This window comes from Cervus canadensis, chromosome 26 (genome assembly GCF_019320065.1).
Source record: "Cervus canadensis isolate Bull #8, Minnesota chromosome 26, ASM1932006v1, whole genome shotgun sequence".
Taxonomy (NCBI): Eukaryota; Metazoa; Chordata; class Mammalia; order Artiodactyla; family Cervidae; genus Cervus; species Cervus canadensis.
The window spans coordinates 27346956-27374339 of NC_057411.1; the positions used below are offsets into that span (position 1 = coordinate 27346956).

At 39.2% G+C, this 27384-nt stretch overlaps 1 protein-coding gene across 2 annotated transcripts in view; it reads right to left on the reverse strand.

The window, feature by feature from the left end:
- CDKL2 (cyclin dependent kinase like 2) overlaps nucleotides 1-24685 on the reverse strand; it is a 42739-nt gene extending 18054 nt beyond the window's left edge. Inside the window, exons 1-7 of one of the 2 annotated variants that reach the window (XM_043448432.1) lie at nucleotides 22883-24685; nucleotides 20152-20350; nucleotides 9386-9580; nucleotides 7259-7437; nucleotides 5499-5611; nucleotides 2659-2798; nucleotides 181-269 (exon numbers count right to left, since the gene is read on the reverse strand). In XM_043448432.1, the coding sequence (XP_043304367.1) occupies nucleotides 181-269; nucleotides 2659-2798; nucleotides 5499-5611; nucleotides 7259-7437; nucleotides 9386-9580; nucleotides 20152-20319 (884 nt within the window). In that variant the 5' untranslated portion in view covers nucleotides 20320-20350; nucleotides 22883-24685. The remainder of the gene's footprint in view (nucleotides 1-180; nucleotides 270-2658; nucleotides 2799-5498; nucleotides 5612-7258; nucleotides 7438-9385; nucleotides 9581-20151; nucleotides 20351-22882) is intronic. The other variant, XM_043448431.1, reaches the window with a different exon arrangement.
- Nucleotides 24686-27384: the final 2699 nt, after the last annotated feature.

The window sequence follows — 27384 nt, forward strand, 5'->3', positions numbered from 1 at the left end:
TGCAGGGGACCACTCCTAGGAATGTGTTGTTGCCAAGGGTGAATGGAGGTAGGGTGGTAAATATTTGAGATCCTGTTAGAATAGGTGGGTAAAGAAATACTGTTTGTTACTGTTACGTACTGCTATGGGGGCCTTACTTTGACCCTAGGTTGATGTGACACAGAACACATAGTAGCATACCTCTCAGCAAATCCATCCATATGGAAGAAATCGTGGTGCAGGAGCTCCGCACAGAAGGGCCTTTTGTCTGGGTCAATATGTAAGCATTTCTGGGAAACCAAAGAATACATATAGTTCATATCAAAGAACTGCCTACATTCACATGTCTAAACATAGAAAATTCTTCTTCAGAGTCAATGAATTTTAAACATCTATAATAAGTGATAAGGAATAAAGCACAAATCTAGACAGTGACCACCAATGACTGCTAATATCACAAAAAGAAAGACCTCCAGACATTCAGCGTCTCTGAATATACAAACCTCTTATGAAGTATTCTTGCCAAAAAATTCAACCTAATTCCGATTAAGCTCTAGCTCTACTATGAGTTTATACAAAATATGGGACATGGAGGAACATATTAAACTATACTATGTGAAAAATTCTATGGGACAAACAACCTATTTTCTTTAATAGATAAATGGCAAGGTTTAAATAAAAAACAAAGAGGTGAAGAGGAGCTTGTAAATTAAGTGTCTTAAGAGACATATCAACCAATTGTGACCTCTAGACTTCATGTGGATCCTAATTCAAACTATAAAAAGGAATTATGAGAAAATTAATGAAACTTTGAGCACTGATTAGGTATTTTATATTAAGAAATTCTTGACAATTTTTTAAATTTACAGTACTTGCAGAATAGAAGGGAAGGGAACTACTCTGCGCTTATTATTGCGCTAGATACTTGACATAGATGATTTCATTTTATCTTGTTCTTTCATTTTCATATAGATTTCATTATATCTTGTTCTGACCCAATGGAATCACTCACAGCTAGTAAAAATAGAAGGGACTCAATAGGTAGCTTTAAATGAACAAGAAAATTATACAAATAATTAATGTATTTGTAAGTGAAATACCATAATATCTGCAATTTGCTTCAAAATACTCCAAAAAAATGTTGCTGAGGGAATTCCCAGTGGTCCAGTGCTTAAGGTTCTGTGGTTCCACTAAGGGGGCGGAGGTTCAATTCCTAGTCAAGGAAATAAGATCCCACAGGCCACACAGTAAAAAACTGCTGAGGAAAAAAAATTCCTAAGTGTGTGGATAGGATAGATGAAATATTTGCCAAAGATTTTTAACCACTGTAGCTAATGACCAGCTTATGGGGGTCATGACACCACTATTTTATCTACTTCCTTTTCTATGTTTAAGATTTCCTATGATTAAAAAGGAATAAAATGTTTAAAAAGTCATATGATTCTACCATAAGGGACATAAGTTGGACAATCATTTTACCTTTATTCCTTTTAAATCTCTTTACAGACAGATCATAAAGCTAGTCTAAATAAAGAATATTTGGATCTGTTACATTATGTAGAAAAATAACAATGTATTTTTCTAAGAACTTGTTATAACTATTCATAAGCTTACCAAGCTTTTTTAAAATGAGTTATTTAAAGAAGTAAAAAAGCAAAAACTATCTTAGCTAAATGTTATGTGACCCTGCTCTTTTCGAGATATTTATTTTATCGACACTTTAGGACAGGGACCTCCCTGGTGGTCCATGGGTATGACTTTGTGCTTTCACAGCAGAGGGCACGGGTTTGGGTCTGATCCCTGGTCAGGTAACCAAGATCCAAGATCTCACATGCCATGCGGTGTGGGCCAACCCCCCCCCCCAAAAAAAACAAACAACCACACTTTAGGACAGTCCTAACTAATGAGGCTTTTTTGAGCTAATAAATCCAAAAGGTCCACTTTTAGAAAGAATTTGATCCAGTGAGAATGTCCCTAATATCTTCCTCAATTAAATACAAGGCAAAGGTGACGATCATGTAAAAATTAGCTTCAGTGAATCTAGTGGTTGAATAAAAGCCCCTTTTTAACAATATACTACAGATCATGATCTGTAGACTTTAATACTTTAAAGCCCTAGACTTAAATATTTCTCTACTCATCTTTTCATTTTCTTATCCTATTTTCTCCTCTTTTCCACTTATACAAGGCCTGCATTTTAAATGTTAGACATTAAAAACACATCATTATGGGAATGTTTTCACACTTAAAACATGCTAGATAATACAAAAAGTTTTTTTAAAAAAAAAACAAGCAAAATTTTCAGGCTTTTATCTCTGGCATTCCTCCATCTCTGTTCCCACCAAATTAAACTCTTTCTTAATGTTGTTCTTGTTGTTGTTCAGCAGCTAAGTTGTATCCAACTCTTTGTGACCCCATGGACTGCAGCACATCAGGCTCCCCTGTCCTCCACTGTCCCCCGTGTTAGCTCAAATTCCTGTCCATTGAGTCAGTGATGCTGTCTAACCATCTCACCCTCTGCTGCCCCCTTTCTCCTCTCTTAATGTACAAAAATTTAAGTTGTCAGAGGAAGGGGTTGACCGAAAAGATCAAGCAGACCAGAAAAAAAAAAAAAGGGAAAATCAAATCCCCATAATGTAAATTCCCTGTCAGAAAGAGCAAAGAAAAAGTATTGATTACCTTTGCTAAATCAATCACAACTTCAGAGAGTCTGGGATAGCGTCTTTCAAGAGGCACCGTTTCTTTGATTTCAGGCAACCTTACTCCAGCAAACACAGGATTTTTATAAAACAGCTCCTGGTGTCTTGGAATTAGATTACCTAGCAGTGAGAATAGCACACATCTCTGTTATTATGCATCACAGGACAGGTGGTGTGGAGTAGAGATGACAGGAACTCGTTATGTAAAAGTGGGGACTCTCTCAGCAAGCGAAGGCAACCAAAGACGGCGCTCTCATGGTGGTTTTGGCACAAGTCAACTCAAAGGAAATCAACATTCACATCTCAACATACTCATTCAGAGAAGTTCCCACACCACTGTGTAGAAACTTGAAGACATGAGGGTGGAGCTTAGGAAAAGGACAGGTAAAGAACATTGCATAATTTCTTATAATGGTATAAAAAAAAAGCTTTATTTCCAACAAAGCACAAAATGCTGACCCAAACAGAAAATGCTAATAGTTGTATGGTCAGAATCTAATCTAAATAAAAAAGTTCCACTCTTTAAGAATTTAATTTTTACCCAAGTGATGTTGGCCTGATTTAATCACTTTTGTCTTTACTCTCAATTTTAATATCTAACCTAATATAAAATACCCAGATAACCACGATGGTGTGATCAATCACCTAGAGCCAGATATCCTGGAATGCAAAGTCAAGTGGGCCTTAGGAAGCATCACTACAAACAAAGCTAGTGGAGGTGATGGAATTCCAGTTGAACTATTTCAAATCCTAAAAGGTGATGCTGTGAAAGTGCTGCACTCAATGTGCCAGAAAATTTGGAAAACTCAGCAGTGGCCACAGGACTGGAAAGGGTCAGTTTTCATTCTAATCCCAAAGAAAGGCAACGCCAAAGAATGCTCAAACTACCACACAATTGTACTCATCTCACACCCTAGCAAAGTAATGCTCAAAATTCTCCAAGCCAGACTTCAACAGTACGTGAACTTCCAGATGTTCAAGCTAGATTTAGAAAAGGCAGAGGAACCAGAGATCAAACTGCCAACAACCATTGGATCATTGAAAAAGCAAAAGAGTTCCAGAAAAACATCTACTTCTGCATTATTGACTACGCCTAAGCCTTTGACTATGTGGATCACAACAAACTGTGGAAAATTCTGAAAGAGATGGGAATACCAGACCACCTGACCTGCCTCCTGTTGCAGCTCAAGAAGCAACAGTTAGAACTGGACATAGAACAACAGACTGGTTCCAAATCAGGAAAGGAGTATGTCAGGGCAGTATATTGTCACCCTTCTTATTTAACTTCTATGCAGAGTACATCATGCAAAATACCAGGCTGGATGAAGCACAAGCTGGAATCAAGATTGCGGGAGAAATATCTATAACCTCAGATATGCAGAAGACACCACCCTTATGGCAGAAAGCGAAGAACTAAAGAGCCTCTTTAAAGAGGAGAGTGAAAAAGTTGGCTTAAAACTCAACATTCAGAAAACTAAGATCATGGCATCCGGTCCCATCACATCATGGCAAACAGATGGGGAAACCATGGAAACAGTGAGAGATGAGAGACTTTATTATTTGGGCTCCAAAATCCCTGCAGATCGTGACTGCAGCCATGAAATTAAAAGACGCTTGGAAGAAAAGCTATGACCAACCTAGACAGCACATTAAAAAGCAGAGACATTACTTTGCCAACAAAGGTCCGTCTAGTCAAAGCTATGGCTTTTCCAGTAGTCATGTATGTATGTGAGAGTTGGACTATAAAGAAAGCTGAGTGCAGAAGAATTGATGCTTTTGAACTGTGGTGTTGGAGAAGACTCTTGAGAGTCCCTTGGACTGCAAGGAGAGCCAATCAACCTATCCTAAAGGAAATCAGTCCTGAATATTCACTGGAAGGACTGATGCTGAAGCTGAAACTCCAATACTTTGGCCACCTAATGAGAAGAACTGATTCAATAGAAAACACCCTGATGTTGGGAAAGATTGAAGGTGGGAGGAGAAGGGGATGACAGAGGATGAGATGGTTGGATGGCATCACTGACTCGATGGACATGAGTTTGAGTAAGCTCTGGGAGTTGGCAACGGACAGGAAAGTTGGCATGCTGCAGTCCATGGGGTCGCAAAGAGTTCGACATGATTGAGTGACTGAACTGACTGACTGAATATAAAATATACATATGAAAATTCTGCTGTAAGAAACCACTGTGTTGTTTATGGAATTTCTAACCTAAACACTTAATCCTCAAGATATTTCCCATCATTTCCATTTTCCAAACTCCATCGCCCAACAGAAAGTTGACATTTCAACAAATATGAGAAGACTTTGATAATGTAGCTTTGAAATTCTGCACAAAGTACAAAGAGCAAAAGTCCTGACTGAAGCAAGATTAAATCACCTTGGAAGTCCCTGTGTCACTCAATGTGAAGATGAGAATGAGGTAATAGTCATATTATACCAAATGCTTGCTGACCCAAAGATAATATGATCATTTGTATTCTCTCTACGTGTGACTTACTGAATGCAAATGTGCAGAAAAATGTCCAATGTTTGCTCTTTTCTTTAGAGGGGAGCTGGGCAGGAGGACAGGTAAAATTATTAGGATCATATGTCAGATAGACAAAAAACAGGCAGAGGATGAATGAATGAATATTTACATCTATATATATAGAGAGAGAGAGACAGAGAGAGAGAGAAATGAGGTTTTCCTATTTGCTCCCTATATTCATTCAAAACACGCATCATCTTTAGTGTACCAACAACTTGCAAAATCAATACAAACCAATAAAATCACATGGGAAAAAATTACTAAAACTTAAAATACAGATGCATAATCTTACCTAAACACACCATAATATGATATAACTGATCAATATCAGAATCTCCAGGAAAGAGGGGCTCCCCCATGAGCATTTCAGTTACCAGACAGCCAATGGCCCACACATCAACAGCCCTGAAAGAAAAGCAATGTGATGTAAAATCTGGGATCCTGATGTATTTCAGTTCAGTTCAGTCACTCAGTCGTGTTGGACTCTTTGCGACCCCACAGAATGCAGCACTCCAGGCTTCCCTGTCCATCACCAACACCTAATATGTTTACTATGACTGAATCTGTTCTGCATACTGTGGTTGTTCAATCACTAAGTTGTGTCTAACTCTTTGCCACCTCGTGGACTGCAGTGCACCAGGCTTTCCTGTTCTTCACTATCTCTCAGAGTTTACTCAAACTTATGTTCATTGAGTTGGGGATGCCATCTAACCATCTCATCCTCTGTCATTTGCATATTACTATTTTGTATTCTTGGTATCAAGAAAAGTAACAGTAAACCTTAAATTATGCTCCCAAATATTTTTTTCTATAAACTTAAAGTATTAACTTCCAACATTACAATAATCAGATTTCAGGAAACTTCAAGCATGTGACACAAGGCTACCAAATAGTCAAAATGCTTGTTAAGTATACTTTATTCTGGATATAAGTCTTCTGGGTTTGCAGTCAGAGGCTACTCATTTTTCTTTACACATAATTTGAACAAGGTTCATCAGTGTATCCAACTATACACTGAAAACAGCATACCAGAACAAGATGGTTACTGGGGACACAAACAACAAGACCAGAAAGCTAATACGGAGAAAATAGAAAAACTCTCTTAAAAATCGGTCACAAGAATTTATAGAGTATTCTGGCATCATTACCATAGGAACAACTACCTTGAAATTGCTTAAGGCCATAGCTGGTACAGAAATTACAGCATGGCAGTAAAATGAGAGCTCAGAGTAAATATTAAACGATATATGCTCTAAAAACAGAGAAATTATAGAAAATATTTTAGAACAATTTCTATTGAAACTGGTAAAACCTGCAATCCCTTCTTCTTTATAGAATTCATTTATGAAGATGATTTGTATTTTTAAAATGGTTCACTTCATTCCATTTCTACCCCCACCCCTGCCCACTCTACTCGGCCTCAATGCAAGTGTCAGACTTACCTAATCAATGTTACCTCCCTTTACAAGTGATAAATATATCTATTTCTAACTTACTATTAAAAACAGACCACTTACTCACCTTGATTTCTCTACCTTTAAAATAATCATACTCATACCAACCCATTTCACAAGAATGTTTAAAGGGGAAACACAAAAGTGATTACAAATCACTTTATAAAGTTTTCTAAACTGAAAACTTCCTTTCAGTATTAGAAGGGATCTTTTTTTTTTCTTAACGTAAGAAGTGGGATTTATTTAGAGAGAAACACACTCCACAGACAAGGGTGTGGGCCATCGCAGAGGGCGAGTGCTGAGTCACTAAGTCGTGTCTGACTCTTTTTGTAACCCCAAGGATGTAGCCACTAGGTTCCTCCGTCCATGGGGTTTCCCAGGCAAGAGTACTGGAGTGGGGTGCCGTCTCCTTCTCCAGGGCATCTTCCCAAACCAAGGGATTGAACTCGTGGCTCCCACACTGGCAGATTCTTTACTGCTGAGCTACCAAGGAAGCCCAATTAGAGGGACTGTCATTATACTGAAGACATATTCCACTTTATCAAAAAAGGAGAGCCAAGTCTGCCTCCGCACCCCCGCCCTGCTGACGACGTCTTACTTGCCATACTTGACGTCACCAACCAGCAGCTCTGGCGCTCTGTACCACCGCGTGGCCACGTAATCAGTGTACACCTCCCCGGGAGCTGCCAGCGTCCGTGCAAATCCGAAATCACACAGCTTGACAACGCCCGACTGGGAGACTAATATGTTCTCTGGCTTAATATCTCTGTGTATAATCTATGATATAAAAAGCAGAGCATGACACATATTGAATGGCACATCAAGTTAAGCAAGCTAACTTTTTTTTTTTAGCACCTGTTATGTGCAGGGCACTGTTTTTGTCCCTATGATGAAGACAGATAAAAGCATATAACGTTGTTCCTGGGTTTAAAGAACCTGAGACCGAGCTGGGGAAAAAAGAACATTTATGCTTGAAATTTTATTTGAAGAACTAAATTGTATTTACATGATGAATGATATTGAATGAAATATATGTTGCTGTTGTTGTTCAGTCACTAAGGTGTGTCCAACTCTTTGTGACCCCAAAGACTGTGGCATACTAGGTTCCTCTATCCTCCACTATCTCCTGGAGTTCACTCAAGTTCATGTCCATTGAATTGGTGATGCTCTCTAACTGTCTCATCCTCTGCCAGCCCCTTCTTCTTTTGCCTTCGATCAATTTCCAATCAATTGCTCTGATAATGAGCGCTCTCAAGACTAAGAGAGTAAAGCTATCATGGAAGACTGTGGTGGTCAGAAACAATTTTCGAGGAAAAAAGGTGGGCTCTAAGACAGGTCTTTAATACTAGTGTGACCTAGATAAATGTAGAAATGAAAGGGCAATCCAAGTGAATGGGACAAAAAGAGCAAAAGAGTGAGAATGGGAGTAGACCAGTAGCCACTAGGGAAATGTTTTTCCTGGAGTAGAGGTTACTTACTAGGTTATGCCTCAACTGCCAGCCTGGGAAGTCTGAGCTCATGTCAAGGTGATGGGAACCCATGACATGACCCATATGGTGTTTAAAGAAGATATTGAACATTTAAAGAAGGCCATGAACAAGATAAAGCAAAGAGGGTGACTAGAAGTGGGGAGAAGAGAAGTGGGACAAATAGGAGATGATAGATTGAGGGCGTGAGGAGAAGGGGACGACAGAGGGTGACATGGTTGGATGGCATCACCAACTCAATGGACATGAGTTTGAACAAATTCCAGGAGACAGTGAAGGACAGGGAAGCCTGGCGTCCTGCAGTCTGTGGGGTTTCAATGACTTAGACGTGACTTAGCAACTGAACAACAACAAAAACAAAGGGCCTACACTAGTCTGGTGCTCAAATGAATGGAAAGAAAGAGGTGGAGTGTAGAAATATTCTAAATCAACAGAATTTAGGAAGTAATCTCAGATACTTTCCTTAAATCTGGGAATCTAAAAGAATGGTGGGTCCATTAACAAAAAATAGGAAAGTCTAGAGAAGGTTAATTTTGGTTAAGAATAATTAGCAGTTTAGTTTCAGCAATATGAGTTTTTAGGTGGATTTCTGAGCACCCAAGTGGAGGCATACATCAAGCAATTATCAATGTAAAGAGGCAAAAAAATATAAATTTTTACATTTGTAAAAATTGTAAATGTAAAAAAGGTCAGTTGGTTATAAAAGGACTATGGAAAGTCCTTTTATAAAAAGACTATGGAAAGAGAAAACAGGACACTGGGAAACAATAGTACAAATTCTAGAACTAGGCAAAACAAATTATTAGGTCTAATTCTCTAATACAAGTAAATTTTATTTTGAAAACTTTGAAGATATATTTATTGTAAACTCTCAGAGGACCAGAAACTGGCACAGCTGAGCATTTTGCATAGGCTAAAGTTAGTAGCATAGCTACTAATTCTATTATATCCTAGATATCCACAGTAATGGCTTGTTAATAACATGCATAGCTCAAGTATGTAGAGTTGAAGCACTGATGTCTGTAACTTACTTTCAAATAATGCATAAATAAATCAGGCAGATTAATAAGTAGACAAATGGAAGAAAAGATGAATAAATATTTAATAAAACAAATATAACAAAATGTTAGCAAGTATAGAATCCAGCAATAGGTGGATACACTAATAGCAATGGGTGTTCACTGTATATTCTCCCAACTTTTCAACTTAATAAATAATTATTTAAACTGAATACTTACATTGTGACTGTGACAAAATCCAATCCCACTGATAACCTGAAACAAATACTTTTGAACTAGTTGGTAGTCTAGTCCATTTGGAGAGAGCTCCAAGTCATCAAGAACCGTATGGTCAACAAACTCAAAGACGAGGTACCATCGCTTTTTTTTCTTACACACTTCCAACAAATTCACCAGATTTTCATGCCTTAGTTGCTATCAAAAAAAAAAGTGAAAAATAATTTTTTAGAGGACCAAATTACTAGTAATAGTCACAGTCTAAAATAGATCTCAGCACAAGAGAAACATCTAAATAAAATGCATAAACAGCATAAATTGTGAAGCCATATCCTGGCTTTTAGTATGTTAAAAAGAACTTGCTGCTCCATTCTCCTCTCAGAGAACACAATAAAGCCAATGAGAAAAAGAAGTGTAGCTTCATCTTTGATGAAACTAAGAAGGATCTAGGACCCCGACCCCCCAACAAATGAGGTGGCACCATCAAGGTCAAACAGGAGTCTGGGAAGAAACCATAAGATTATTTGTGGTTACAAAGCTCGCAGAGCAGAGTTTTCCAAAGCTGATGACATACCCTGAAAAGAAAAACAAAACCAAAAAAAAAAACCCTTCTTTGATATAATGAGAACAGGGTTCACAGACTGTCAGTGAAAGCGTCCTAAGAACTGAATGGCACCATGAAACAAGACGGGAGGGGTGAACAATCCCACAGAAACTCATTTGCTGGAAGCAGTCTGTCAGTGAAACCAAAGGGAAGGCAAAACAATTCATTATGAACAAACCTGCAATTACAAGTTTCAGAGAAATTAAGGAGAACGTAAATAAAGCCCACACTCGGGCTTCTGTTGTTAGGAATATCACTGTGAAGCAGGGTGGATTCCTGCTAGCCTGGAACAAGACCATGACTTCTCCTGAAAATGAACCTCCTTCAGATAGCTGGTCCAGAAGGGTCTCACTTCGTTGCAAGATAAGAAACAATCAAAAAGGAACAAATTCAGAATCTATTCAGAGATACAATAAGAAAAGAAAAGGACACTCTGTAATGTAATATGGGAAAATAATATTTTTTAAAAATGATTGTATGTATATGTATAATTGACTCACTTTGCTGTATACCAGAAACTAACAGAACATTTTAAATCAACTATTAGTTGTTTAGTCACTGAGTCATATCCAACTCTTTGCGATCCCATAGACTATAGCACATCAGGCTCCTCCGTCCTCCAGTATTTCCCAGATTTTGTTCAAACTAATGTCCATTGAGCCAGTGATGCCATTCAACCATCTCAACCTCTGTTACCCCCTACTCCTCCTGCCCTCAATCTTTCCTGCCATCAGGTTCTTTTCCAATCAATCAGTTCTCATCATCTGGCCAAAGTATTGGAGCTTCAGCTTCAGCATGAGTCCTTCCAATGAATATTTAGGGTTGATTTCCTTTATAATTGACTGGTTTGATATCCTTGTAGTCAAGGGGACTCTCAAGAGTCTTCTTGAGGACCACAGTTAGAAAGCATCAATTCTTTAGCACTCACATTCTGTATGAACCAACTCTCACATCCATGCATTACTAATGGAAAAAGCATCAGTTCAGTTCAGTCGCTCAGTCATGTCTGACTCTCTGTGACCCCATGCACTGCAGCACACCAGGCCTCCCTGTCCATCACCAACTCCCAGAGTTTACTCAAACTCATGTCCAATGAGTCAGTGATGCCATCCAACCATCTCATCCTCTGTCGTCCCCTTCGCCTCCGACCTTCAATCTTCCCCAGCATCAGGGTCTTTTCAAATGAGTCGGCTCTTCACAGCAGGTGGCCAATGTATGGGAGCTTCAGCTTCAGCATCAGTCCTTCCAATGAATATTCAGGACTGATTTGCTTTAGGATGGACTGGTTGGATCTCCCTACAGTCCAAGGGACTCTCAAGAGTCTTCTCCAACACCACAGTTCAAAAGCACCAATTTTTCGGCACTCAGCTTTCTTTGTAGTTCAACTCTCACACCCATACATGACTACTGGAGAAACCATTGCTTTGACTAGATGGACCTTTGTAGGCAAAGTAATGTCTCTGCTTTTTAATATGCTATCTAGGTTGGTCATAACTTTTCTTCCAAGGAGCAAGCATCTTTTAATTTCATGGCTGCAGTCACCATCTGCAGTGATTTTGGAGCCCAAATAATAAAGTTTCTCACTGTTTCCATTGTTTCCCCATCTAATTGCCATGAAGTGATGGGACCAGATGCCATTATCTTAGTTTTCTGAATGCTGAGTTTTAAGCCAACTTTTTCACTCTCTTCTTTAAAGAGGCTCTTTAGTTCTTCGCTTTCTGCCATAAGGGTGTTGTCATCTGCATATCTGAGGTTACTGATATTTCTCCCAGCAATCTTGATTCCAGCTTGTGCTTCATCCAGCCAAGCATTTCTCATGATGTACTCTGCATAGAAGTTAAATAAGCAGGGTGACAATATACAGCCTTGACATACTCCTTTCCTGATTTGGAATCAGTCTGTTGTTCCATGTCCAGTTCTAACTGTTGCTTCTTGACCTGCATGCAGATTTCTCAGGAGGCAGGTCAGGTGGTCTGGTATTCCCATCTCTTTCAGAATTTTCCACAGTTTGTTGTGATCCACATAGTCAAAGGCTTTGGCATAATAGATAAAGCCAAAGTAGATGTTTTTCTGGAACTCTCTTGCTTTTTCAATGATCCAGAGGATGTTGGCAATTTGATCTCTGGTTCCTCTGCCTTTTCTAAAACCAGCTTGAACACCTGGAAGTTCATGGTTCACATAATGTTGAAGCCTGGCTTGGAGAATTTTGAGCTTTACTTTGCTAGGGTGTGAGATGAGTGCAATTGTGTGGTAGTTTGACCATTCTTTGGCGTTGCCTTTCATTGGGATTGGAATGAAAACTGACCCTTTCCAGTCCTGTGGCCACTGCTGAGTTTTCCAAATTTGCTGGCATATTGAGTGCAGCACTTTCACAGCACGATCTTTTAGGATTTGAAATAGTTCAACTGGAATTCCATCATCTCCACTAGCTTTGTTTGTAGTGATGCTTCCTAAGGCCCATTTGACCTCACATTCCAGGATGTCTGGCTCTAGGTGAGTGATAACACCATCGTGATTATCTGGGTCATGAAGATCTTTTTTGTATACTTCTTCTGTGTATTCTTGCCACCTCTTCTTAATATCTTCTGCTTCTGTTAGGTCCATACCATTTCTGTCCTTTATTGAACCCATCTTTGCATGAAATGTTCCCTTGGTATCTTTAATTTTCTTGAAGAGATCTCTAGTCTTTCCCATTCTGTTGTCTTCCTCTGTTTCTTTGCATTGATCACTGAGGAAGGCTTTCCCATCTCTCCTGGCTATTCTTTGGAACTCTGCATTCAAATGGGTATATCTTTCCTTTTCTCCTTTGCCTTTTGCTTCTCTTCTTTTCACAGCTATTTGTAAGGCCTCCTCAGACTGCCATTTTGCCTCTTTGCATTTCTTTTACTTGGGGATGGTCTTGATCCCTGCCTCCTGTACAATGTCACAAACCTCCGTCCATAGTTCATCAGTCACTCTATCAGATCTAATCCCTTGAATCTACTTGTCACTTCTACTGTATAATCATAAGGGATTTAATTTAGGTCATACCTGAATGCCTAGTGGTTTTCCCTGCTTTCTTCAATTTAAGTCTGAATTTGGCAATAAGGAGTTCATGATCTGAGCCAAAGTCAGCTCCCAGTCTTGTTTTTGCTGACTGTATAGAGCTTCTCCATCTTTGGCTGAAAAGAATATAATCAATCTGATTTCGGTATTGACCATCTGGCGATGTCCATGTGTAAAGTCTTCTCTTGTGTTGTTGGAAGAGGGTGTTTGCTATGACCAGTGCGTTCTTTGGCAAAACTCTATTAGCCTTTGCCCTGCTTCATTCTGTACTCCAAGGCCAAATTTGCCTGTAACTCCAGGTGTTTCCTGACTTCCTACCTTTCCATTCCAGTCCCCTATAATGAAAAGGACATCTTTTGGGGGTGTTAGTTCTAGAATGTCTTGTAGGTCTTCACAGAACCATTCAAATTCAGCTTCTTCAGCATTACTGGTCGGGGCATAGACTTGGACTGCTGTGATAGTGAATGGGTTGCCTTGGAAACAAACAGAGATTATTCTGTCGTTTTTGAGATTGCATCCAAGTACTGCATTTTGGACCCTTGTTGACTATGATGGCTACTCCATTTCTTCTAAGGGATTCTTGCCCATAATAGTAGATATAGTGGTCATCTGAGTTAAATTCACCCATTCCAGTCCATTTTAGTTTGCTGATTTCTAAAATGTCGATGTTCAATCTTGCCATCTCCTGTTTGACCACTTCCAATTTGCCTTGATTCATGGACCTAACATTTCAGGTTCCTATGCAATATTGCTCTTTACAGCATCGAACTTTGCTTCCATCACCAGTCACATCCACAACTGGGTGTTGTTTTTGCTTTGGCTCCATCTCTTCATTCTTTCTGGAGTTATTTCTCCACTGATCTCCAGTAGCATACTGGGCACCTGGGGAGTTTATCTTTCAGTGTCCTATCTTTTTGCCTTTTCATACTGTTCATGGGGTTCTCAAGGCAAGAATACTGAAATGGTTTGCCATTACCTTCTCCAGTGGACCACATTTTGTCAGAACTCTCCACCATGACCTGTCCGTCTTGGGTGGTGCTACATGGCATGGCTCAGTTTCATTGAGTTAGACAAGGCTGTGGTCCTTTGACTATACTGACATTTGTTAGAAAAATGATGTCTCTGCTTTTTAATATGCTGTCTAGGTTTATCTCAGATGGTAAGGAGTCTTCCTGTAAACACAGGAGATCCTTGGGTGGGCAAGATTCCCTGGAGAAGGGAATGGCAACCCACTCTAGTATCGTTGCCTGGAGAATTCCATGGACAGAGTAGCCTGGTGGGCGACCGTCTATGAAGTAGCAAAAAGTCATCCATGACTGAGTGATTGACATTTTTATACTTTCCTTCCAGGAAGCAATGTCCTTGAATTTCATGACTGCAGTCATCATCCACAGTGATTCTGGAGCTCAGGAAAACAAAATCTGTCACTGGTTCCACTTTTCCCTCTTCTATTTGCCATGAAGTGATGGGACCAGATGCCATGATCTTAATTTTTGAATGCTGAGTTTCAAAACAGCTTTTTCAATCTCCTCTTCCACCGTCCTCAACAGGCTTTTTAGTTCCTCTTCACTTTCTGCCATTAGAGTGGTATTCCTTGCATATCTGAGGTTGTTGATATTTCTCCCAGCAATCTTTATTTCAGCCTGGCATTCCATATGATATACTCTGCATGTACGTTAAATAAGCAGGGTGACAATAGATAACCTTCTGTTCTCCTTTTCCAATTTGGAAACAGTCGGTTGTTCCGTGTTTGGTTCTAACTGTTGCTTCTTGACCCACTTACAGGTTTCTCAGGAGACAGGTAAGATGGTCTGGTACTACCATCTCTGTAGGAATTTTTCACTGTTCATTGTAATCCACAGAGTCAAATGCTTTAGCATAGTCAACGAAGCAGAAGTAGATGTTTCTCTGGAATTCCCTTGCTTTCTCCACGATCCAGCGAATGTTGGCAATATGATCGCTGGTTCCTCTGCCTCTTTGAAACCATCTTGTAAACCATAAGTTCTCAAGTCATATACTGCTAAAGCCTAGCTTGAGGGATTTTGAACACAATCTTGCTAGCATGTGAAATAAGCACAATTGTACAGTAGTTTGTATATTCTTTGGCATTGTCCTTCTTTGGGATTAGAATGAAAACTGAACTTTTCCAGTTCTGTGGCCACTGCTGAGTTTTCCAATTTTGCTTACATATTGAGTGCAGGACTTTAACAGCATCATAATTTAGGGTCAAGAAGCAACAGTTAAAACCAGACACAGAATAACTGACTAGTTCAAAATTGGGAAAGGAGTACAAGAAGGCTGTATACTCTCACCCTGGTTATTTAGCTTATATGCAGAGACATCATGTAAAATGCCCAGCTGAATGAATCACAAGCTGGAATCAAGATTTCTGGGAAAAATATCAATAACCTCAGATATGTAGATGATACCACTCTAAAGGCAGAAAGTGACAACAAACTAAAAAGCCTATTGAGGAGGGTGAAAAAAGAGATTGAAAAAGCTGGTTGAAACTCAACATTCAAAAAACTAAGATCATGGCATCCAGTCCCATCACTTCATAGCAAATAGAAGGGGAAAAAGTGGAAACAGTGACAGATGTTATTTCTCCTGGCCTCTAAAATCCCTGCAGATGGTGACTGCAGCCATGAAACTCAAGGACACTTGCTCTTTGGAAGAAAAGCTATGACAAACCTAGACAGCACATTAAAAAGCAGAGACCGTTTTTCCAACAAAGGTCCATCTAGTCAAAGCAATGGTTTTTCCAAGAGTCACGCACAGATGTGAGAGTTGGACCATAAAGAAGTCTGAGTGCCAAAGAATTGATGCTTTTGAACTGTGTTGGAGAAGACTCTTGAGAGTCCCTTGGATAGCGAGATCAAATCAGTCAATCCTAAAGGAAATCAACCCTGAATATTTATTGGAAGGACTAATGCTGAAGCTGAAACTCCAATACTTTGGCTACCTGATGCAAAGAACTGATTCATTGGAAAAGACCCTGATGCTGTGAAAGATTGAAGGCAGGAGGAGAAGGGGGCAGCAGAGGATGAGATGGTTGGATGGCATCACCGACTCAGTGGATGGGAATTTGAGCAAACTCTGGGAGATAATGGAGGACAGAGGATCCTACAGTACGTATCCACAAAGCACTGGACACAACTTAGCGTCTGAGCAACAACAACAAAATGCACCTAACAAGAAAGAATCAAACTATATGATGCAAAAATTGAGAAGTGCAGGGAGAAATACATGAATCTACTGTCATAGTTGGAAATGCCAACATTCTCAGAAACAGATCCAAGCAGGCAGGTAATCAGTAAGGCCTGAGTTGAACTCAAGAACCCCATCCAACAACTGGGCAGAACTGGCATCTGTAGACTACTTCATCCAACAACAGAAGAAGTAAGTTTTCTCTCAACCTCGTGTGGAATATGCACCAAGATATACCACACTGTGGGCCACAGAACACACTAACAAATTGCAACGATTAGAAATCATGCAATGCCTTCTGTCAGATCAAATGGAATTAAACTAGAAATCAATAACATAGAGATAACTGGAAAATCTCAGAATAGGTGGAGATTGAACAATACTCTTCTGAATTAAATTAAAACACAGGCTGTCTGTTTCATCTTATCCCCCATCCCCCTCTCTCTTCCTCTATTGCTCTGCTTTTCTTACTAACAGACCAAAGCGAAGATTCAGACTTCATTAGAGAAGGCATGGCTGCCATAGGCATGTACAGACTGCCAATGGTGAAGACATTTGCCACAGGACATCAGCCAGCCAAGTGGAGAAACTGTAGGGACACCAGAAGTGTTCCATGAATAATGCTGATACAGGCTCCCAGGTCCACCATATGATGGTCTGCTCACTTCATGCCAAAAAAAGGACCCACCAGGAAGGAAAGCCTCTATCGACAAAGCCTAAAATCATACAAGCTGGCAAAAGGAGAATTGTTTGCAGAGGCCCCCTCCAGCTTCACAAAGCCGAGCAAAAAGGAGTGATTCAAAGCTGAAAATTGATATCTGGCACAGTAGCCCATGAACATAGAAGAAAAAAAAAAATCTTGGGAAGAAAACATCTTCACTTTAGCCTCAAGTTATTCCTAAAAAAAAATAATGTTTCAAATGTAATGTCCAGAGAAAAAAATAAAGATAACCAATGCATGCAAAGAAATGTTACTATAAGTAAAAAAAAATCAGAAGATAAAGTTAATCAAAACAGATGCAATATGAGTTCAGATATTGGAATTATCAGATATAAGTGACTATGCATAAAAAGTCAACGTCAAAAAACTGAGGGAACCTGCAACCATAAAAAGTGATACAGTAGATGTGAACCCAAAGAAAAACCCTAGAACAGAAAAGTATAATAATTTCTGAACATTAGTGCCACCAAGCACCCTTAAGGGTACCCTCAAGAGCCTCATTTTAAGCAAATATAACTCCTCTCAGGGGGAAGATAACATCATCCAGAAACTCTATAGAATTTTTAGAAATTAATACTGGCATATCAAGAGATAAGACTCAATCAAAAACCAAGAGAAAAAACAGACAATGGAAATAAACCTGTGGGAGATCTATTTATTGGACACAGACTTTAGAAAAGCCTGTGATTTAAATAAGAAAGCAAAATGGAGGGTTCAACAGCAAAATGGAAATTATAGGAAAAAAATTGAATGAAAAAATTAGAACATTAAAATATGTCTTTAAGAAATCAGTGGGTGAGTTTAACAATAGATTAGATATAGCTGAAACAGAACTACTGAACTGGGGCTCATTGGTGGCTCACTGGTAAAGGATTCGCCTACCAACGCAGGAGACGGGGGTTCGATCCCTGATGGAGGAAGATCCCACACGCCTCGCAGCATCTAAGCCTGTGTACCACAACTGCTGAGTCTGTGCTCTAGAGCCTGGGAGCTGCAACTCTCTGAATCCACATGCCACAACTACTGAAACCTGAGTACCCTAGAGCCCATGCCTCATTAGAGAAAAGCCCACGCAGCAATGAGGACCCAACACAGTCAGAAACAAATAAAATTTTAAAAAAGAACTACTGAACTGGAGGATAGGTCAGAAGAAAATCTATGGAATGAAGCAATGGGAAACAAAAGGATGAAAAACACAAAAGAATATAAGACACACATGAGGAAGGTGTCATATATGAAACTGAAATCTCAAATGGAGAAGAGAAAGAATGGGACCATAGCAATACATGAAACAGTAATAGCTGAGCATTTTCTAGAAGTGACAAATGACATTATTTTATAGATGCAAGGGCCATAAAATCCAAGCAAGATAAATATAAAGAAACCCACACCTAGGCATATTATTGTAAAAGTGTTGAAAGCCAAAGTCAAAGAGAAAGCTTCAATGCACCCAGAAAAAAGAAAAAAAAAAAAAAAGACCCACTAAGGAATGTCTGACCTTTCAATAGAAGCAATGCAAATGAAAGCCAGCAGAACAGTGTAATGTTATCTTGAACATATCAGAGGTAACTAATTGCCAACGTAGAGTTCTATATCCTGTGAAAACACTCTCTTAAACAGAAAGCAAAGACTTTTGAAAGACAAACACAAATGGACAACATTCCTTACTAGCAGATCTGCTTTAAAGAAAATAAAAAGATGTGATTTAAGTACAAGGAAAATGATCCCAGATGGAAACTCAGAAATGTAGGAATAATTGATAAATAATGGAAAAGACAAATATTAGGTATTTATCAAAGGAATAAGAATCTTACATAGTACATATTCAGATCACAGGGCAATTGTGTCAAAACTAAACAACCAAGGGAGAAAAACCTAGAAATTTTCCACATGTTTGGAAATGAAAGAAAATGAGAAAACATTTTGCACTGCTAATCAAAATTTCTAGGACACATACAAAGCTATTCTTAGAAGGAAAGTGACAGCTTTAAATGCATATATGAGGGGAAAAAAACCTAGAAATAAAAGAAGTTAAGCATATAACTCAAAAGATTAGGGAAAAGAACTGTAAAATAACCCACCCACAATAAGTAGAAGGTATAAAATACTAAAGAATAAAAATTAACGAAATAGAAAAGAAATACACAACAAGAAAGACCAACACAACAAAGTCAAACACTGGTTCTTTCTAAAGATAAATAAAATGGATAAACTTCCAGTTAGATTGATGGGGGTGTGGTGGGGGAGGGAGTTAACATGGCAGGTCTGAGATTTTTATCCTTAGAAAGTTGGCTTGCAAAGTGACCCCTTGGCTTATACCTAGGTACTTGGATTTCAGAAGTGTTCCTTCATTTCTAGAACTGATAAAGTGACTCATGGTGCAAACAATATGGTGTATGCTGAATACCTGCAGTTCTACTAAGAGTCTGGAATTTTGGTGCAAGCAAAGCAGGGAGTACCTCTATGACAAGCCCCATTAAAAAACTCTGGGCACTGAGTCTCTAATGAATTTCCTTACTAAACAATTTTTCACACGTAGTGTCATAACTCATTGCTGGAGGAAATTAGTGCATCCTGTGTTAATCCACTGGGAGAAAAGCGACAGATTTTCTCTGGAACTCACCCCATGTGCCTTTTCCCTTTGCTGATTTTACTGTATATCTTTTCACTTTAACAAGTCATAGCCAAGAGTAAAACTATTTGCTGAGTGCTATGAGTCCTCCAAGTGAATCACTGAAGCTTCTTTAAGACTCTCAACAGAGTTGTTGGTAAACAGATAGGCAGACAGATAGAGAGAGGCAACAGATACTTTTTAAAATTATGTTTTGGGACTTCTCTGGTGGTCCAGTGACTAAGACTCTGGGCTCCCAATGTGTTGGAGCCCTGGGTTTGATCCCTGGTTGGGAAACTAGATCCCACACGCCACAACTAAAGATCCTGCCTGCTTGCAGTAACTAAGACCTGGAGCATCCAAATAAATAAATAAATAATAACAAATTATGCTTATATTCACAGATAAATGAATACTCAGATGTAATCCTTCTGTTTATTACCAAAAGAGAAAAAAATATCTATACTTTAAACTTACTTATGGAAATAAAACAAATATTAAAAAAGCATTTTCTAAAACTGTTGACCAAGAAACAATTCTTTTTTTTTGTTGTTTTTTCAATTCAATATATGTTTACTCACCTTTAGTAACTTGATTTCTCTCATGGCAATTTTTTTAACCATTTTGTCATCATCACTTTCTAAGAACTTCTTGATGGCCACAATTCTTCCACTATCTTTATTCCTACACTTCATCACCATCCCGTAGCTCCCTTCTCCAACCAATCCTAGGTTCTCATATTTTTCCATTTTAATTCAAAACCACTACGAATCTTTCTCTCTGTGGGAACCGAAATATGGCATTAATTATGTTGAATGTATTAATTCCTCTACCCTCCCAAATTAATTCTTCTCCACCTGTTTTCCATATTAGGACAGACACTGCATTAATGGCTGTCCTGTGTATTTATTTCCATCTAAGCTATGTTTTCAAAATATTTACATGCATTTCATAATAGACAAGGCAAGTGGAACTGAAGCCATTAACTTCAAATTTAAATAACTGAATGTCATGTTAATGAAATCTCAATATATTTTTAATGCAGATAAAGCAATGCTTGAACTACTATACAAAACAATTACAGTTTACCTTAGAAAAACACAATTTTCACTCAAAGGTGAAAACCAAGTGAATCTGGTTTTAGTGAAGATAAAATTTATTTTTTTACATCAGGTTTAAAAGATCAAAATTGAAGATCTTTATATTCTTTGTAATCAGTCGGGGAAAATACTACCAAGTTAAAATTAACAACTTCTGATAAACTATTTTTTTTTTACTTTTCTTACCATAGTAATTAAATTCTTACATTGAACATACTAAATAACAGCAGTCACACAGTGTGTAAGCAGATTTTTGAAAATTAAATGTTAATGTTCCAAACACTATATTTCAAAAATCCTTTTAATGATTAATCACTAGAAGTATGATTATTTGAATTTTGTGTTTAGAATTATTTTACATCACATTATATGACATTTTCTGAAAAAAGGCAATCCTAACAAAATCTGTCTTACTTTACCAATGATTGGTGAAGGACTAGCAACCATTCCACTTGATATTTTGGAATAGAAAGAAACTTTTCAGTCCAGATACAGTTAGGTTTTAATTCATAAGTTTTGATTGTCAAGAAATATAAAAACTAATAAACTACAACCTCAAAGTTAAATTTATTTTTATAATCTGTTTTTGAAATTAAATTCCAGAAGCAAAAAATAAAAAATATTGCTCTTAATTCCAATGTGATTCTAAAAGTTTTGGAAGGAAAAAAAAGTCTTTTGGTAATATATTCTGGCTTCCCTGGTGGCTGAGAAATAAAGAATTGCCTGCTAGTGCAGGAGACACAAGTTCAATCCCGGGGGTTGGGAAGATCCCCTGGAGAAGGAAATGGCAGCCCACTCCAGATTCTTGCCCGAAAAAGAAAATCCCATGGACAGAGGAACCTGGTGGGCTACAGTCCATGGGGTCACAAAAGAGTCAGACACAACTTAGCTACTAAACTACAACAAAATATATATTCAAATGAGGATTCATAATTGAAATTTTTTAACCTGACAATATAGAAACACTCATTCATAAAATTGGAAAGAAATTCTTACCTATAACATTAGTTGTGTACTTATGGCAATCTAAAATTAATTTACCCAGACTGTGAACTTTGATATTTTCCTTTCTTTCCTATTGGTACACTAACGACTAAGACAAAACAAATATCCTCTTTGTTCTAGCAAACTGTGAAAACCACCCAATGTATACATTTTCATCAGTTTACATTTGACAATTTAGGATATACATATATAGATATGTAGATATATATACAAGCTATTTTTGTCCTTGGTATGATAAGCCTAAAGTCTAGTCCTTAGTAACATATGCTGTCTTAGTGGTAGGGAAAAAAATTAAGGAAAGAAGAGAGAGAGAATTACATTGATAATTTTTTCCAAACACTGACATTTTATTTGAAAATAGTTAATAGAGAGATTAAACTAAATATATATATATGTGTTGATAAATATGGAAAATCAGAAGATTGATCTTTGAAAGGAGAAAAAATAAATCCCAGTCAACACCAACCCAATTATGTCATTATTTTACTACCAACTCTGATAGGAGGTTCTCCCATAAACTGTCCCTGACACTAACTTGCCATACATTTGACATTTTAACTTCCATTTAACTTCTATTGACTTTTTAAATAAAATGTCAGTGTTGGAAAAAATATCAGTGTAATTCTCTCTCCTTTCCTTAATTTTTTTTCCTTCCACTAAGACAGCATATTTTATTAAGGACTAGACTTTAGGCTTATTATACCAAGGACAAAAATAGCTGGAATCTATAACTTGAATAATTTTTAAAAAATATTTGTAATTGGTGTCCTCAATATTTGGAAATGCAAAGCGAACAAAATTAAAATTACCTTAAGCATGTCACAAGCTAACATTCTGCAAGTTAACTACTCCAAATGTATTCTCCAACCAACTGCATATTGGGTCACGGTACATTGAACACACTTGTTTTTTCAAGTGGCACTGCCCACAAATACCTTAAAAGTATCAAGGCTGAAAAAGCTTCTTGTTTCCTGAAACAGTTACTCATAAACCATAACTTCTCATGCCTTCTACTTGTGAATATAAAGGGTGATACAAACTAAAAGGAAATCTGACCAATTGGCAATGCGGTAGTTCTGGACATATGCCAAGGAAGCATAGGGTTCTTCTACCAATAATTTAGATAATAAAAATGCTGTTTTTTATTGTGTTAAAGACACACAAAAAAGAACGAGATAACAGAAGCTTTAAAAACTATTATACTCACTGTTTCTTTTAAAGCTTTCCGCGTGGAAAGTCCAAAGGTTTTCAACTTGGAGACAAAATTGAGGTGAAGAGCATCTCCTTCGCAGGTCTAAAAGATGCTGACTAGCAAACTAGCAATTCCACTGCTGTCTTTATTTCTTCCGCGGACACAGTCACGGGTTTCAGGTGAAGCAGGCAGGTAGGCTGATTGGCCTCAACCCGCCGCAAGCTCACACTCAAGAGGACCGCGGGCCGCATGCTGTCGTCGTCAAGGCAACGACCTCGCTCTGTCCCCAAGCATAGGCACAAAGTCTCCAGAGAGAGATACGGCCGGGGTCTAAACGCGTTCACGGCAGACACCAACACCTGTTGGCCAAGGCCTGTAGGGAAATTAGCAAGGGTTAGAGGGCACCGCCCCGCAGCTCTTAAGATGCCTGGTCCTTGTAGTCACTGAAACTGCTCAGCTCTGGCTAGCCCTAAGCGAAGGCGTTGGCCACCAAGCTGCAAGGGGGCGGAGCCTCATCCGCCCAGGCCCGCCCCCGAGTGCGCCAAGCTGCCCGTGTTCTGATTGGTTGAGCTCTGTCGTCAAGATCTCTGATTGGCTTAGCGTCACCCATCCAGCCAGTTCACCTGGGGCTCGGCTCTGGATCTAATCTCTGATGCGCAGACGCTAGTATCAGCGTACACCTACGTTCTCAAGTAAGAGAGCACCTTTCCTTGTTTACTTCGCTGGGAGATCTCTCCTCTAGACTGGAGGCAACAAGCGACTCTGGTGCTTACGGAGAGGCTAAAAGTGGTGGTGGTTTTGTAGGATCGGGTGAAAATGGAAGGGGGAAACCGTGAAAACAGCGCGATGAAGCGTTCTTCAAGCTCCTCCGCTGAGCCGGAAAGTGGGCTCTGCAGCCCTCACCGGGGAAGGTTCGGGCTTGAGAGCGATTCGACGCTTCCTTTCCGGCCTGGGCAGTGGGGCCAGCGTGGGACAGGTAGATGAGAGTGACAGTATAGGAGGTGATAAGTAGGCGAGGCAAGGTGAAGGCAGGTAAGTGACGACAGAACTGACGTTAGAAGGGGCCTTGGGGAGGACAGCCTGGGCACTGAAAGTGAGGGAAATATTTTGAAGATAACGAAAGGGGAAGAGAGGACAGGATTGAAATAACAGGAAAGTGGCTAAGACGGTTGGGGAACTAAAAGACATGAGCAATACTGGCATATGACAGACAGCCAAGCAGGGTGCAGTTAGGAATGCTATGTTTAAGGCACAGACTAACTCAATCCATGATTAGGCAAAACTGGCAGGTCAGAATCATGTAGATGCTTAAGTCACACACAAAAAACAGGGTTTTTCCTCATTCCATACCTCTGCAAGGTATGGACATATTCTGCAAGGTAAGGTATGAGGATGCCTTAAACTCTGTTATTTTCACATTAAATCATAAAAACCATTTTATAACGGTATTTGGTCTCTGTAATTCCTTGATCCAGTTAGGAGAGTGTCCTGGATAGCAGATCTACGAAAAACCACTGAATTGTACACTTCAAAGGGGTGAATTTTATGTGTGTGAGTGATATTGCAATAAAACAACAGACATACAGGAGGATAGGAAATTCATAGCTGGCCCAGAAATCTTTTTCAGTAAATTCATATATTTTAGCTTCGAGCAGCCCAGTTCTTTCTCCCCTTGGCAGTCATCTGTTAAATAACTCTTGGCAACAATCATTCTGTATGTATCTGGATATCCCAAAACAATGTGCTTCAGTTTCTTGCAAGAAAACTTTTTTTTTTTTTTGCAAGAAAACTTTAAAAAACCTCTCACTTAGGTCTCATGAGATACTGAATGATCATGGGATTTTGTGATCACTTCAATTGAGTTACCAAGTGAATGGAAGGGCCATAAAATCTTCAGACTACAAAAAGTAAGGTTATTTTCAATATAGTATGGCTCATGCAGCTATGAATGCATTGTCATTCTATTAAGAAAATAGACTGACTCATTTTGCAGTTCCTGTTCTTTGATGGAAGGATGGACATTTGTCATAGAAAACATAATTCTGTTCTCAACCTAGTAGTTGATTCAGTGCCTCATTGCCACATTTAAAAGTGATTAAGACAAACAGGTTTGGAAACCTAAAGTACAATACACCACTTACTTGGTCAAGTTCAATATACACCATATTCGATCTGTCAGTCACCAACACAGCTATATCATAATAGTATAACCTGGAATCCATTCCTCAAATGTTAAAAATAGCATATTCTGTTTGCATTGATAACCAGACTCTTATAAACTCTCCCTTGATGTTCCCTCTCTCCCTCTAGCCTCTACCCCCTTCTTCTGTTCATAGTCATAGCATGCATGCATGCCAAGTCGCTTCAGTTGTGTCTGGCTCTGTGCGACCCCATAGATTGCAGCCACAGAATCCCCTGTCCACAGGATTCTCTAGGCAAGAATACTGGAGTGGGTTGCCATTTCCTTCTCCAAGATATTCATAGCAAACCTACAGAAGAAATTGCTAATTTCCTGTTCTCTCTTGGGCTTTCATCCTTCTCCCTTCATTGCAATAGTTCCTCCCAAGTCACTATGACCCATACAAAGCCATCTGTGGCAGACTACTGGACACTCACAATAAACTGGCTCCTTTTTTCTCTGTGTGGCTTAATTATTTTCTGAAATTTCCATTGCAGTTAGGAGTGGTCATGCGACTGAAGTCAATGGAATATGAGATGTGTACCATTCCCAGACCTGGCCCACAAAAATCTCCATATAAGATCCTCCATGTTACTTTTCCCTTCCAGCTAGCAGTAATGGAGATGACTATAATGTGATCTTCAAACCACACCATGAAGCTGGTAGAGCCCTCATTCATCTAGGTCCCTAAATGATTGAGTGAGGGAGCGACAGACTACTGACCTCTTCACCACCACTTTTTTATGAGGAGGGAGGAAAACTATTGTTTGAACTATTACACATTTCAGGGTATGTTTATTTTAGCAGTTGTGTGTTAGTCACTCAGCCATGTCTGCCTCTTTGCAACCCTATGGATTGTAGCCCACCAGCCTCCTCTGTCCATGGAATTCTCCAGGCAAGAATACAGGAGTGGGTAGCCATTCTCTTCTCCAGGGGATCTTCCCGACCCAGGGACTGAACCTGGGTCTCCACATTGCCGGCAGGTTCTTTACCATCTGAGTGTCCATCTAATTATTTGACCTCTCAGCAGCATTTAAACAACTTACTATACTTTGCAAGACAAATCCTAAAACTTAGCTTCCCTTGACACCAATATTTGCCACATTTTGTCTGTTTTCTCTGCACGTTCTCCTGTTGTAGAACCCTAAAGGTGGGGATTATCTGAGGTGGGGATAATCTCAGCCTCTTCTGTGCTCTCTTCCTAGACGATCTCATCTAACCCAATGGCTGCAAAGACCTATACTAACCAATCACAGCACAGCACTCTCCTCAGAATTCCAAAATCAAACTGCCTGACATTTTTTCTTGGATATTCAATTGGCATACAAAACATGGATATAATAGAACTGGTATTTTGTTTAGGCCACACCCATGTGGCTTTTAGTTCCACAGGGATTTTAATTCCCTATGGCAGTGACAGCCCCAAATCCTAATCACTAGGCCACCAGGGAAATCCCTAAGAGAAGTGTTGATTTTCCCTCCAATTCATGCTCCTTCTTTATCTCCTTCTCTATCTCAGTAAGAGTACTGCCTTCCACCCAAGTTGCTTCAAAATCCTAGGAGTCATCCTTGAATATTATCTTTCCCTCACATTCAAAATTCAATCCATAATGGGATTTTCCCGGTAGTCCAGTGGTGAAGACCACACTTCCAATGCAGGAGTAAGGGTTCACTCCTGGTGAAGGAACCAAGATCTCACATGCCATGTGGTGCAGCCAAAAAAAGCAGAAAAAAAAAAATCCAATCCATTATAGTCTTATAGGCTGTATCCCGATTATTAACTGACCATTTATCACCATCTTCACTACTCCAACCCTAATCCAAGCGACCGTTGCCATAATGCAGCATCCCTTCCTGACAGGCTCCTCACATCATTTCCTTGCCCAGATTCTTACAATCCCAGTTAAAGAGTAAAATCCAACTATAGGGACATCCTCAATTTAGCTCCTACCTACCTCCTGATTGGAGAAGGGAACGGCTACCCACTCCAGTATTCTGGCCTGGAGAATCCCATGGAACTGTACAGTCTGTGGGGTTGCAAAGAGTCAGACATGACTGAGCAACTTTCACTTCACTACCTGTTGATATCATCTGCTTACTATCATGGCCACACTGGTGTTAATGTCCTTGAACACACCAAGCTCCTTGCAAGCACAGCATTGGTTCTATCTGGAATGCTCTTCATCCTTAAAGCTGCCTCTTCTTCATTTCAGATCTCAAGTGTACCTCCTGAAGCCTTTCATACCACCCCTGGGAGTGATGAAGGAACAGCCCCATCTCCAGTCACTATTATATCCTCTGCTAGTTCTATCTTCTGTTAGCCATGTGCTATTGGAAA